This window comes from Cyclopterus lumpus, chromosome 5 (genome assembly GCF_009769545.1).
Source record: "Cyclopterus lumpus isolate fCycLum1 chromosome 5, fCycLum1.pri, whole genome shotgun sequence".
NCBI classification, from domain to species: Eukaryota; Metazoa; Chordata; class Actinopteri; order Perciformes; family Cyclopteridae; genus Cyclopterus; species Cyclopterus lumpus.
The window spans coordinates 6800232-6815148 of NC_046970.1; the positions used below are offsets into that span (position 1 = coordinate 6800232).

Consider the following 14917-nt stretch of genomic DNA (forward strand, 5'->3'; position numbering starts at 1 on the left):
TTTAGGTGCGGTTACAGTTACCGTCAAACTGCTGGGACTGTCGACATGGCAACATCACACGCATAGTCTGAAAACAAGACTTAAATAAAGATTGCTCTTCTATTCCTGTGGCGTTTACAACGCCAGCCTTTTGAGTGAACAGCACGGAGGATGCTGGTTGGTGGATGGTTGTTGTGGAGAGTTAAAGTGAGGGGCGTTCCTTTACCCTCCAAAGAGAAATGACATGAAATCTGCGTACATAACAGTCATTGCAGGTTATTTTAATTCAATGACACTTTTTTTTTTTCAAGCTTTATCAACCAAAACTACTGATGATGCTGACGTCAAGCTGGTATAAGATTCACCATCATATTTTAGCATGTTGGCACATTAACGTTTGCTAATTGAGACCGTCATTGGTTTAGCAAGTATTTAGTCGTTATCCAAAGTACTGGACACATTTTTGTCTGAGGATAATTTCACTTAAAACCACAAATGTGAAAGTCATGGTGGCACTCGAGGAAAATTCAGGGGCTCACCAAAGTCGAAAGGGTTCATCCTCTATGCACCATGATAACTGTCACACATTTCGCTGCAATCCATCCAGTCGGAGTTGAGATATCTCTGTCAGGGCAACTGTGGCTCAGAAGGTAGTCCCCTGTTCCTCTAGTCCATGTCGATGTGTCCTTTGGCAAGACACCTAACCCCAAATTGGTGTGAATGACATGTAGTGTAAAAGTGATTTGTTTAGAACACTAATAAGGAGCTAGACAAGTACAAGTCCATTTCACCAAGAACCAGTCCATCCAGTGGTGACCAAAGTCATTGCCATCCTTTAAAGCCATGTAGCTTGCATTTTAAGCGTTCTTCTCTGGACCATTCGATAGAGGGATTGACCCTTTACATACCTTCAGTATCTATCTACTGTGAAAGCAGCACTTAGATTAGCTATTCACATTGTCTGGCTGATTGGGAGATGTTGATGTCTATGGGTATTGTAAGACCCACAAACAGCTATTTGCTGATTAAACAAACCTGTTTCAGCGCAGTCAATGGCTTCCGACCATGCGACACGATCTCAACCAGCAGATTATATTATCATGGAACTGTGTTCCAACTTCGTCAACACACTTTAAGGACTTTGCATCCTTGTCGACTTCTATGTCAAGCGTCAAAGTTCATCCAGCTACAAAAAACATCTCAAATTCCATGAAAATCGGTGTAAGATTACATGATTGAAAGCCTACAAAAACCCCTGCTACTAGTGAACCTTGAGGCGAGATTGTTACAACTGTACCAATGATCTTGTTTGTGACACACTTGGGAACAGGTCCTGAAAAGGTGAGGTGATTGGTAACTTGAATGCAGTAGCTGGGGTCCATGGCTTGCAGGCAGGAATAATGGTTGGTGCGAAAGCGTGCCTGGAGTCTCTTTGGTTCCAGATGAGAACGTACTGCAGCATGGCTCTGTCAAAGTCTCTCTTATTGGAGTAAACCTTCGTTCTGCACCATTCCTGCTTCATGATGTCACCACAGTGACACAGGGTCTTAGTGTAATACTGGCCTGGCTTCTCTCCTTTTTTTCTTCTTTTTTTGGGGGGGATTCTTTTATGAAATAACATCTGGATAGGAAGTGGTTTACAACTTACAGGACCTCTGATTCACAGCTGTTGTTGTTGCCAATGAAGCAGAGAAAACAGTTTTACTTCCCTGGAACTTTTTCCTGAACACAGGAAGCCTTTTTCAGGTGGACGTCGGCATGGTTACTGTTTGATAGCAGCAGCTTAGGCTTTTCAATTTCTAAACAAATAAAAAAACTAGACAAATTATTATAGACAAAAGTATTTACATTGCATTTCCTTTCTGAGCATATACTCAGACCAAAAACTTAATTGAACCCCCCCCCCGCCCCCTCCGAAACACAAAATATATTCAACAGACAGAAATATATTCTGTCGCAGTGAAAATGTGCCAGTAGCTGTGAGGGATTGACAGAGAAACCAGACATTGGTGTAGACGGAATCTCCGTGGAATATTTTAGTTTTTTATGCATACTCGCTGAAAGAACAGGACAGGGGCAACCGCACACGGCTCCCCTTTTTTGTTAGAAATCCAACAGTAACTAAGATTGTGTTATTTTTAGAGTTCCTTCGCCACCGAGAGGTTTATATTGAAAGGTGATAGTCGCAGTGGAAGGCTCTGGGCTGTGCTCCAAAGTGAATATATCGCATTGTTACTTTCTCAACGTCTCGGAGGCCCGTTTCATCTCGTGCTGCTGTGCTGGTTTGCGGTGCAAGTTTTTCCTTGCGGCTTCCTCTGGGGAGCGGGCGTGCAGGTGACACCGGGCTAACTGCTATATTGGCTTGGGGGGGGGGGCCGTTAAAAAGTAGTGTTTGAATTGACGTGGCGGACGATAGATAAACTCGGAATTTCAACCACATTCCTCCCCAGCAAAACGTTCGCTGTACGCAAATGCATGTGTTACCAATTCTACGGTGCACGCTGTGTATGAATGGATATTTTCAGCAAAAACAAGAAAAGAGGTCAGGGAAAGGTCAGAGGTCATGCTCAGCAACACAAAAAACTCCACTGTGGAGGTCCAGCCGGGTAGATTGGTGCTGACACAGGAATTTAATCAATGGTCTTTTAGTCTAATAACAGTATTCCAACGTACTACAAGCTAGCAAACATGTATGTAAACTACTTGGACTTAACACACTTTTAAAAGGAACACCCTTGCATTTGGTTAAGAAATACAAGTTTTATAATCGATTGACACTGATTTCTTACTGGCCTTAGCAAACATAATAAAGTCATGATCCTATATCTGAACCTTTAGAGTTTTGTTTTTATTGTGTGTGTGTGTGTGTGTGTGTGTGGTGTGCACGTACATGCGCAGAGGGAAGAGCGCCCTTTCCTTCATCATTCAGTGCTTGAGACAACACACAGATACTCCACAGAGGAGGTGTGTGTTATGTCTTTTATCACCTATACTCTGACGTAGCGCAGACAATCCTGTGTGTGTGTGTGTGTGTGAGAGTGTGTGTGTCTTCTCTCCGTCTGTCTGTCGGGGGGTGTTAGGAGGTTATCTTGTCTGAGACGTATGTAAAAGTCCCTGCACATGGCCGGCGAGTTGAAAACAAAAACCTTTTATACTTAACAAGCCTCCACGTAGCAAAAGTAATGGCAGAAATGTGAAAAAGGTGTTCCGGCGTGCTTCTTTTCTCAGGCTTTTCCAATTAGCCTGCAGATGTAACCACCTCACCGGCTCTTTGAGGTTTTGCAGCTTCAGCATGCTCCTTTTTCCACAGTCTTGAGCCAAATCAGTGCAGGTCACCTGCGTTCACTTTTTTTCTCTGTCTTTGAAAGTAAAGTAAAACAACAACAGTTCACACTGAGGTAAAGGGTCCATTCGTCAGACGGTAATCGATTCCCCTCAGAATCTGGTTGATCTTTCTTTTTCGTGACAACTGCCTCTGGTTTTGCGGGTCAGTGTTCACTGTAGGCCTACAGGCTTCGTGTTTTGAGCCTCTGTGAGGTTACAGGTGTTGTTCGTACGAGGCAAAGCTAAAGCTAAAGTCAAGTAATTAGACTATTGACATTTACAGGCATGTTGTAGTACATTTGCTTTGTAGTTTCATTATTATTTTTGTTCACTGGAGACAGTAGAACAAAACACTGACATATTAACCTCTCAAAAAGAAGTTGTTAGTATGCAGTCCACTACTCTATTTTCTCTGTTTTGGTCTCCACCCGTTGCCAAGAGAGAATATCTGGACGTTTAGCAGCTAAATGCTACAAGTTAGCTTGTGGCTGACTGTCTGGCTCAGGCTGTCATGTGGTACTGGGCATGTAGCACACAATGGGTTAGCAAAGCTTTTTTTCTGCCTGCTGATGTTGAAAAAGTGGAGGATGAGAGCAGTGCGAGTGAACCAGTGATTAATTTGTAAATCAGGAGGTCCTGGAAAACACAGGTTCTATTCAGGTCATGCTGTCATGTGGTTAACGTTGTGATTTGAAGAAACAAACAAAACAGAAACGCAACAGTAGTACATGTTCATGCTTTGGCAACAAAAGTACTTAGTTAGCTTTGGTCAAGGATCCTGGTTTGGTGTAAAATGAGAATGTTAAAATAAATGTGTACGTAAATACATATCAGTCTAAGATTTTCTTTTTGTTTCACGCTGTGGGTTTGTAACTATGAGTGACACCTTTCACATTACATATAGTCATTTGAACTATGACTATAATAAATTATCAGTGCAGCTTTAAATTGCATACACTTTTATGTCTTTGAAGCTATATTTTCTGAATGTACAAAAATGTGTAATAAGTCAAAGTAATTCTAAGTGTACATGGTTGGTAATAAAAGGGATTGCTGTAGAGGAACATCTCACTTCACCAAGTGGCAAGTTTAAGAACCAAATAATAAAGCAGTGTTAGTTCTGAACACTGTGGACCATCTTTAAAAAAATTGGGAACTTGTACAGAACGGTTTAGTGTTCCATGTTGCAGTTCATACTTCATGCCAACAGAGGTCAATGAAGTTCACAGATTGCTTGATCTCTTTGTAATCCTGGGCAAACTATATTTCATATAGTTAACTCAGTCTTTGTGTGACAACTACAGTACACAAAGCTTTTGGCAGGTAACACATCTAGACTCACCGCTCTTCAAACGTGCCACATCCTTTTTTACAGGCATCTTTTCCAAACTACACACACATACACATATCCACGAGGTGACCTACACATAATCACTCAGCCTGCCTGTCAGTCTGCCATGGCTGCAAATTCAGTTCCAGCAAAGTGACGAGAGACAGGAAGTCTGTGGGTGCTCCAGGTTTAGTCACACTGAATTCTGTCCTGACATGCAACATTCTGACAGCGAGCAGCCAACTGAGGTGATTCCTAGTGTTTTTACAAATGTGGCTGATTTGTTCACAATTATCACTGCACCGCTTCCACGACTAACTCCTTATTCTACTCACGCCGGGCGGACTGAGCATGTAAACGATGCCATTAAAGGGCCAGTGTGTAGGATTTGATGGCATCTAGCGGCTGACGATTGCAACCAACTGAACACTCTTCCGTGACACGCTGTTACTTGAGAACTACGGTGGCCTTCGGGTAACATAGAGCAACGTATCCGCATACAACGGTTCGTAAGATGTCTTGCAAAGAGTTACTGCAAATTCTACGAAAAGCTAGCAACACGTCTCAATTCCCAGTCTCAATTACAGTCTTTTTCAGAATAAACTTCCGACTTCACAGGAAACAACTGAGTTAGGTTTAGGCAACAAAACTACCTGGTTAGGTTTTGTAAAAGGTTGTCGTTTGGGTTAAAATATCTACAGAAGTGCCGTTACTGAAATATGCAAGTTACAGGACAAAGAAATCAACGTTGAATTCTCGTGACTTCACATGGGCCTGTGGTCTCCAGGATGGAAGTTTGCTGTTTGTTGGACCCAACCACCTGCCCCTCCTGCCCACTCCTGTTGGGCTTTCGCAGTCTGGTTCATACGTGGATAACATACAAAAATGATTTTGTGGGATACCTATGAGTTACAGCATGTTATTTTTTCGTAAATGTAGTTACAAATGCTGGATGAAACCAACCCACATAAAAACTCGCTAGAACCAGTGATTGGGTTATCCCTTCTGGGCCCCTGTAGATACGTGGCAGTGCATGGTGGACTATACGTGAAGAATATCTGCTCCCTATGTATGAATGAAGGACTCATTCTAAGCGTACAAAAACACAATTCAGGTGAATACACACAAATGAAAATGTAGTTATGAATATTCTATTCAATTTTTGCCTGTAGGTCCCCCCTAAATCCTACACACTGGCTATTTTAATGTCAATTGCTGGCTTAATCACAGTTAATATAATCAATATAATCTGAATATGCCCTTGAAAGAAACAAGCTATGCACAAAGTCAGAGTTAGCCTTTATAACTCCGGTGTCAAGACCAAGTCAAGTCCTAACAAAAGTAAGATGACTTTCGTACTTTGAGTCCGACAAAAATCACCAATAATGTTCAAACACAGTAATAATTAATGGTAGCGACCTGTCAATCACAAGGTAGCCACACACCCTAAAGTATACCCTGCTTTATGGTCTATTTGACTCTAAATGGACCATAATTTAGTAAATGACCATCATTCTGTATTGAAGAAGACTTGAAACTAGAGATTGAGGCCATAAACCCATGTTTGGGTCATTTTCCTATAGACTTCGATAAAACCAGACCTATTTTTGCAACCAGAGGAGTCGCCACCATATAGCGATTGGAGGGAACGCAAGTTAAATGCACTTCCGCAGTGGCTTCACTTTTCAGAACTGGAGGTTTGCCACCTGGATTTGATCCAATGAACAAGCAATCACGCCCCCCGGGTAAAACATAATATGTACGAGGACGCCACATGTGAAGATTATTAGTGTTATTTTGAAAGATTCTCAGAGTTTCTCCAGTATGGCACGGCGCTGTTAGTTAGTAGTTGGCATTTTGTCTAGCTGACGACCATAAATGTAGACCGTATGGACCCAGTACAGGTGCGCCCTATTTGTTTGGAACATGTGGCCACGAACAATGTATTTTTATAATGCATCTAATGCCAACTTGAAAACTATGCCTAATGGGGGAGGAGCATCCCAGGGAATGTTCAACTGAATAGGCAGTAGTGTTTGGTTTTTCATTTCATTGTTTTTCATGTTGGCCTTTCACCTTTAAAAGCCACTGTTTTGATTCACTCTGGGGTCATTTCTGCTGGGTTCGAATCAGTGTCCCACTAAAAAACACAAGCGCCGGAACTGGCCACCATCATTCACAATGGCCAGTGAATGGAAAAGAAAATCAATAAATGGAAATTCCATAATAATTTACAATGTTGATGATGATTTATTTTAAATTCCATTAAGTGCCATTACAATCTTTTGCGTCTTTTTTTGCACAGCGTTAGCACAGTCTTATTTCTTTGGGGACCAGACTGCTTGGTAATATTTAAAGCTCCACCCCAAATGAGGTTGCAATCAATGCTTCCCCCCCCCTCCCTCCCTCACTCCCTCCCTCACTCCCTCCCTCTCCGTCTTGCCTTCCTTTACGTTTCACTTATGCGCTCTGGATCAACGCACGGGACCTGTCCATTGGAGCTGATGGAGTGTGTGCGGCGAGGGAGATCTTAATATTCAGGACACCAGTTTATGATCACTACATTAAAGGAGCAGCACGGATGACGCGTTTTGCGCCTCGGCCGTTCGATGAAAGAGGAGACGCGCAAAAGAAGAGATGGGCACCGCTGCTGCACTTTCACCTACCCGCTGTCGTCGCGCCGCGTCGGTCGGACCCGTAGTGGCGGCGGCGGTGCTGGTTCTAGCGCAGCTCTGCGCCGCTTTTAACCTGGACACGGAGAGACGCGTCGTTTACAGCGGACCGCTCGGGAGTTACTTCGGCTACTCCGTGGAGTTCTTCGGCAACTCATCCAGGTGAAAGTCGTCGACGCAGCGTCGCGGATCTTGGGGCCACTTCGGCGCTGCCTTACAGTTCAAAATCACTGGTTTATTATAGCCTGTATATTATGAGTTTATGACTGAGGGATTAACTGGGCTCTTATGTCTCTTATATCTCTCTATGCAGTATATACTCGTGTGCCTGTGCTTCCAAAGGGTCAGCGCTGCAGACATACTTCAGTATTCTTATAATAGCCCATGCCTATAAAACTTGCAGTTTTTTTAATGTTGTATACAAAGTTATCCTAACATATATTTAGCAGCCGAAATTGTTTTATAAATGTTACAACACGTACAAAAAAGTCGGTTGAATATATTTTATGGTGAAATGGAAATGTTAGGGTACAAAGTTAAATGCCCTATCATATAGTAGTAGGCATGCAACTCTCTTTCTTTCACTCACTCTCTCTCTCACACACACACACACACACGCACACACACACACACACACACACGCGCGCACACACACACACACACACACACACACACACACACACACACACACACGCACACACTGGATTCCAGGCCACTTGTGTGATTGGAAACAGACATACAAGTCTGTGTTTGATTCAGAGAGGAGGGGGTTAACCCACAGCAAAGTAAGACATATGCGAATCGTCCTCTGAATATGTACTAAAGGGACACTAGTGGGTTTCCAGCTGTTTAAAAAAAATGTTTATTTCTGTCAGCTGAGTGTGATAAAGTCAAAGATCGGACATGTTCTTCCTTTATGCACAGCCTGCAGGCTGTGCGTAACAGGCCGTCAGCTGTTGGCTCATTGAGGAAACTCTCCTATGAGCTCTGGTGTGGAACACGCACACACACACACACACACACGCACACACACACACACACACACACGTCATAATCCAAAAGTGACTTAGATATGGATGAAGTGGGAAGTAGCTCACATCAGACCGAGGACGATGGTGATTTATGGTTCTCTGTAAGGCTAATTGGCTGCACATGTGAGTAGGAGCGATGTATTTGAATTTACAAACAATCTAGTAATTTACATTTTAACACAAAATCACATGTTCATATTTTGATAGTGTTTCAAGAAAGGACTATCAAATGACCTGGCAACCTGGATAGGGTATTTAAGAAATAAATTGGTCTACATTTAGTTGTGGCAGCAGATGTAAGTTGATATTGTAACTATACTTTGTAACATAAAATGGAAAGAAAGTATTTTTAAGCAACACAATTCAATACAGTCAGGGGTTTTACTCTTACAGCCTTGGTCAGATAAGCTAATGTTAGCCAACATTAGCAAACTTTAGATATATATTATATGCATCTGAGCGTTTTCAAATAATAGAATAAAGAAATTGCATCTTTTTCAAGTAAACCAGATTGCTCCATCAACCAACAACATTGTGCAATCACTTTATTAGAACAATGCACATAAAGTTATATCTGATATATATGTAAAATATAGCTTATTGTGGCTGCAATTAACCTGTTTTGCACTGAATATATTTTCAAGATAATAACAATAAAGTGCAACCTGTGAAAAACTAAACAAAACAAGTTCAAATATTTGGTAATAAAGTTTATAATAAAGTTTTACACTGCATATATTTTTCAAAACAACAATAACATGCAACCTGTGCAAAACAAAACAAAATTAGTGCAGATATGTGTGAGCCATCAAGTTTCATCAGCATTAGTGACGGCAATGAGCCTGCTTTCCACTACAAATCTTTTTTAAACGGGGTTGCAGACTTGATACGGCCACTCTCAATTCATGCTGAATGTTGAGCTTAGATCGGTATTTTGTTTTGAGAGAGGCAACAGCAGAAAAGCCGATCTCACGGAGGTAGGATGTGCAGGCGTAACCTGTTAACGGTGTAACGTAAACATTTAAAAGAAAGTACACGCATTTCGCCATGTATTTATTCATGACTTAGTTTTATGTCTGTGTACTTTTGTAATATGTCAAGTTCTCAATAAAGTTTGTCATTCTCCCTGTGTGCCCCACCTGTAATACCACCGCACCCCACAGTTTGAGAAATACTGAGTTAGGCGCAGTTTCACCTGGAATTAAAACAACAATTTTAGTTCTTAATTTTGATACTTCAAGAAGTATTTTTCTTCCATTGTGTTAATATGAACACTTTTCTTTCCCGTCTTGAAGACATTGATGGCTAGCTGACCACATAGCCTATTGCTTTACTACAGTAGCCGTCAAAATGTATCACTTTCAGTGTATTTACGCCTGTTAAGACTTATTACATTTTTGTCTTGTCCAGCCAACACACAATCTCAACCAGCTGTTCACATCAGCTGTTGCTGATAAGATGAAGGACCTCTGTAGGATGTGTAACATCACCTTAAAGATGATGATATAAGTCTTGCGTATCGGCTAATAATCTGCTTATGATATCCTGCAGAGTACAAATATTATACTACTTTCTACTCAACTAAACTTACTTGACAACGTTAATTACTAATGACATTGCAGATTGGTTAATAAATGGTAAAAAAGCAACATAGAAAGTAAAGTAAAATTAGTACTTTAACATTTGGTATTTGAAATATATTTTGATGCCGATGCTTTTGTACATTTTTACTTTTCACTTTTATTTCTTCATTGTGGTATCACTACTTTTAATTTGCTACTTCTTCCACCGCTATCTTTCACTAACATCCTCGAAAGGCTCACAGAGTGACATCAATGTTGGTTTTAATGCATGTAGATATTTTCCTGTGAGGAAATTGGTTAAGATTCTCTCAGTTTGCTTAACTAAGCTTCTGGCAGTTAGAGGGCATGTTGTTGAGTTATTACTGAGACGTTGACTTAGACCAATTTGTTCAGACTAAGCCCCCTTTTGCCTCCCAACAGTTGTCCTCAAACTGAACAATACAACATTTAGTTTCTCACCGAAGTCGTACATTTTGACAGTTTACAACTATGGTTGAACATCGTCATGTGAATCTAGTGTTTTTTGTTTTGTGGTGGGTAAACGTGGCGGGAAGAAGGATTTCTTCCTGAATGAATGGCATTTCTTTGTTCTTCTTCTGCTGATGGGATGGTTTCTGCTGGTTGTCATGCACTTGGGACAATTACACTGTTTAGCTGGCTTGAGCCTTGTTAAAAGTTGCTCCTGTTGCTCACCATGCCATCTCTGTCTTCACTGTCTCAGCACACAAGTCCAGTCCATGAGTCTGGTTTACAATGCAGGCATCAAGTGAGTCAGAAGAGATGGTTCAATATTGTACATTGCAACAGTAAACTCGCTTCATGGCTCTTCGGCAAAATCCACCGCTTTGGTCCAGAGTGAAATATTTATCTCCCCCTCAGATTGAATTATACTCACTTTGGTGACTTTTTCTCTTGCGCCACCATCAAGTAAACAGTTGCTGTTTGCCCAATACTTTGATTGATGAACACAAATTTTAAAAAACTAATGACATTTCCACCAGCTTCACCTGTGCTTAGTGCACATTCGTACAAATTAGATTGGGAACATATACCTACTATACATGGATGTATAAAGATCACTGGATATGGCAAAAAATAAAGTTGGACTTCTGGGTATAACATTAATGTAGGTGAAGCCAACATTGCGCATTTTACTAAAATACTACACAGAAATTACACTCATTGAGATATGTGTCAGATTGTTCTGGGCCACCCACATACGTATGAGTGTAATGAATGTATTTACATGCAAAGCAAAAAAAAAATTTGGGTTGGGGTTTCTGGTTCATACAAGCATCATATCCTGTTTATTATAACAAGCCGATAACATCTTGAGAAACATGAACTGGGTTAGCTTGGATACAGAGGCTCCGATTCATTACTGAATGTGATGGAAGGTCATATCACAATTATGTTCCCCTCAGACTAAAGCAGTATGCGTCATATAAGTTGTGAGAAATTCAACTTAAGCCATTGTCCTTTCTTAAATTGTATTTTAAAGAAAGTTAGATCCCAAAAATATGTTTTGTGTAGATGAAATGTTCCTAGTCAGCTGAAAGACAGTAAGACCTGCCATTTGGATATAACTTTCAGAATAACTTGGCTATGTAAATGCGTTCACTGGAGCTCATAAATCCTTTAGTAGAAGAATGACATGTTGCATCTTAGACCTGGCCATGCCTCTAAGCCATTCCGCTGTTTGCAGATGTTCCCGTTGAACGTGAGTTAGGAGAAAGGAATCCTTATTTCAGGTCTCAACAGAATTGTCCATCAGGCTATTGTTGTCTCTTGCGTTCTCGTTACAACTGCTTTTAATTGACTCTTACAATTCAACACGTTGAGAGAGAAGTAAGAGCAGGCCACTGAAAGCCGGCGCCTTGGTCGGCTAAGTGGCTGTGGAGTGAGTGGTTTATAAGGAAAGCTCATCCAGCCATGTAAATATTCCTCTTGTGCTCTCGAGAAAAGAAGAAAAAAATGGGGGGAGGGTTGGTAAGGAGTCTGTCTGATCTCTGCTAATGTCATCAGTCACCAATTTCTTAAGTTGTCCCAGTCGCTCTGGGCAAGGACTTTCTTTTAGCAGGGCTGTCTAAAAGCTCATTTGTCATACACGTGTACACACATAAACACACACTGTAAATTGTATACTATTATATATATTTCTATATTATATAACATTATAAAATCATCACGTCTTTAATTGGACAACGGTGTCAACTAAACAAAAAACAGCCAAACAAGGAGTTCCAATGAATGGTTGTAATTCAGTACGTTATAAAAGGAGCGGTAATAACTTCTCAAGTTGTATGATGTCCCGCTATGACTCGTAATCATTTAGCCAACTGTTCTAACTGTTGCAATACAGCAAAGTTGTAGCAAGCTAACTTTAAAGGTACAGTTTGGATGTTTTGAAGCAGGGTGGTATGAGGTATTTATCAATAGTCAGTGTGTTACTTATACAGTGGATGAGGCCCCCAGTTTGGAGAAACTAAAAACTGTATTTTTCAACCTCACAGTAAACGGAGGTTATTTGTGTTAATTTGTGACTTTAGTGTATCAAAAGTAACCCTTTCAAACACCAAAGCGACACAATAACACAAACAAACTCACTAATGGAGGCAGCGGTAGACCAGCAACTCCCCCTGTTCTACGACGTGAAAATACAGTTTTCAGCCTGGTGGCTTTGAAGAGAACATAGACAGTGGCTTCAGTTCGCTGTTGGAAAAGGCCGTCTGACGAGGTAAAGTGGTGAAAATATTTCAAATATAGCGTGCACTTAAACTGACATTGATTCTTTTAAGCCTTTCCATTGGTGTCTAAAATATTCTGTTGCTGCTCTCGTCACTATTAACCAATAAATTAGATAACTACTGTAAAAGAGGTTGAAAGTGACAAATCTCCATGAGCCGGTTCTGCAGTTCCCCTCAGCTCCACTAAGTTTTTTTGTGTCTTTTCACTTATTGTTTTGGTTTTAGTTTTTTCAAAGCAGCAGCGGACAGCTGGTTGTAAACAAGCCCCGATTAACACACTGTACACTACCTGCTCAGCACCAAACAGCAGACAGACACAGTCAGAGACTAGCTGGTGAACATCTGCTCCATAAACTTAATGAGGTGAAACTATGTCAGTGTTGCATTTACAACTCGTTGCGCTAATGAACGCGTCTTCAAACGTCATCTTCAAAGAATACCTCATTGGTGCAAGCCGATTCCAGACCTTCTTATCTGCATGGATTTATATTATTATTGAAAAATGGCTTCGCGAACGATGAACTCGTTCCTCGGCTTCATGCAAAAAAGGATTGCAGTGCAGACTTTGACCTCATGCTGAGGTTGCAAAGCTTTGGCTTAACTTGATGTGACAATATGGGAACACTATGTAAGCATTGTTGATCATCGACAGATGTTTAAACGTCCGGGCAGCAATGCTGGACAAAGTGTTTATCCTGTATCTTACATTAAAAAACCTCCAAGGCAGTGATAATGATAGGGATCTGCAGAAATACAGCTACTGAGGTAATAGCTGTAAACTGATCTTTGGACTTATATGAAACAGTAGCGCTCTGCCATATAAGGCCCCATGAAGGAGAAGTCAGCCCACTTTATGGTAATACTAATTATCAATTGTTTGCGTAGCTTGCTTTCTCAACAGGCTTACATCATTTGGTGTCCTCTCTGTCATGATTTTTGTTCTGATCAAATAGGGCTGCGCCAAATGTAGAAAATTAAACATCACGTTATTTTTGATCAAATAACTCAATAACGATTTTGCGGCGATATTGTACAGTGTACATGTTTACACAATGAGATTTTTGATCAACAAATAATAGTAATTTGGATAAGATAACTTGGTGGGAAAATAATAGAATAGCTAAAGTTGTATCACTTTCCTGTAACACAGCTATTAAAACCAGGAAGAGAACATTTAGTATGCAATGTTACATTATCAAACATTTCTATTCTCAGATACGATACAATACGTTGCGATACATATAGCCACAATATGACTATATGGCCCAGTCTTATGATGAAAGAAATACTTAGACATTTTGTGAAATACACTCATTTGTTTTCTTTTTAAGTGTTAGATGACAGTATTGATATCAGTCTTGTGTCTGCACTAAGTATTTACAGATTAATATTTCTTTCATAAGCTGTGTGTATGACAAAACTAGATTTCACAAGACCAGTTAAATACTTATGGTTGTACATCATAACAGATGTTTTTTTTGGCATAACCCCTGGACTTTTCCTGAACACAGTCCATCACCACAATGTAAGATTTTGTTTTCTCTGCTGTCCAGTGTCAGTGTTTTGATCGGCGCCCCGAAAGCCAACACCAGCCAACCTGACGTCACTGAAGGAGGAGCCGTGTTCTTGTGCCCCGGAAGCCAAGCTAACTGCAGCATGATCGACTTTGACAAGCAAGGTAGGGGGTCTTGTTAAATCTAAATTGACGGACGACATCTTTGCAGATAAAAATGTGACCTGTGAAAATTCACGCTCAATATTCAAATTCCAAGGGAGAGACATTTTCTCTACATCGTGAATCGCAGCAGTAGTTGGTAACTCGCATTGTTTCCAGGATATAAAAATGTCACTTTCCCCAATGGCAATGTTGAACCGTTGAGACAGGACTAAGTAGTGAACTCTCAGCTGTCTCTAACCAGCCATAAAAGTGGCTGAGAGAAGGTATAGGTTGCATCCCGTTGTGCGTGACCTTGAGGTCAAAGGTTTGGCTCCCTGCCATCTTCCGGCTTTTCTGTTTTCGTTAAAACCAGGCTTTAATGTCTCTCTGGTGTTTTAATGGTGACTGAGGCTTTCCTCCACGCCGACCCTCGCTAAGGTCTCCATTCTGGGACTAGGGCTGTGTTTTGCAGTGTTTTCACAGAGCTTTGATTTCCTGCTGGACTGGGGCCCAGTGTTGTGAGCGCTCTTTAATTAGGGCAGAGTCGTTACGGGGACAAGGACCCCAGAGGACCGGGGCTGCCCCCAGCTCTGC

The 14917-nt window shown here is 41.0% G+C and overlaps 1 protein-coding gene across 2 annotated transcripts in view; it reads left to right on the plus strand.

The window, feature by feature from the left end:
* The first annotated feature begins 7067 nt into the window (after positions 1 to 7067).
* The window catches only part of LOC117730352 (integrin alpha-5-like), a 42459-nt gene continuing 34609 nt past the window's right edge, over positions 7068 to 14917 (plus strand). The window contains exons 1-2 of one of the 2 annotated variants that reach the window (XM_034532023.1): positions 7068 to 7467; positions 14220 to 14344. In XM_034532023.1, the coding sequence (XP_034387914.1) occupies positions 7271 to 7467; positions 14220 to 14344 (322 nt within the window). In that variant the 5' untranslated portion in view covers positions 7068 to 7270. Of the gene's footprint in view, positions 7468 to 8020; positions 8460 to 14219; positions 14345 to 14917 lie in introns of those variants that run through there. The other variant, XM_034532024.1, reaches the window with a different exon arrangement.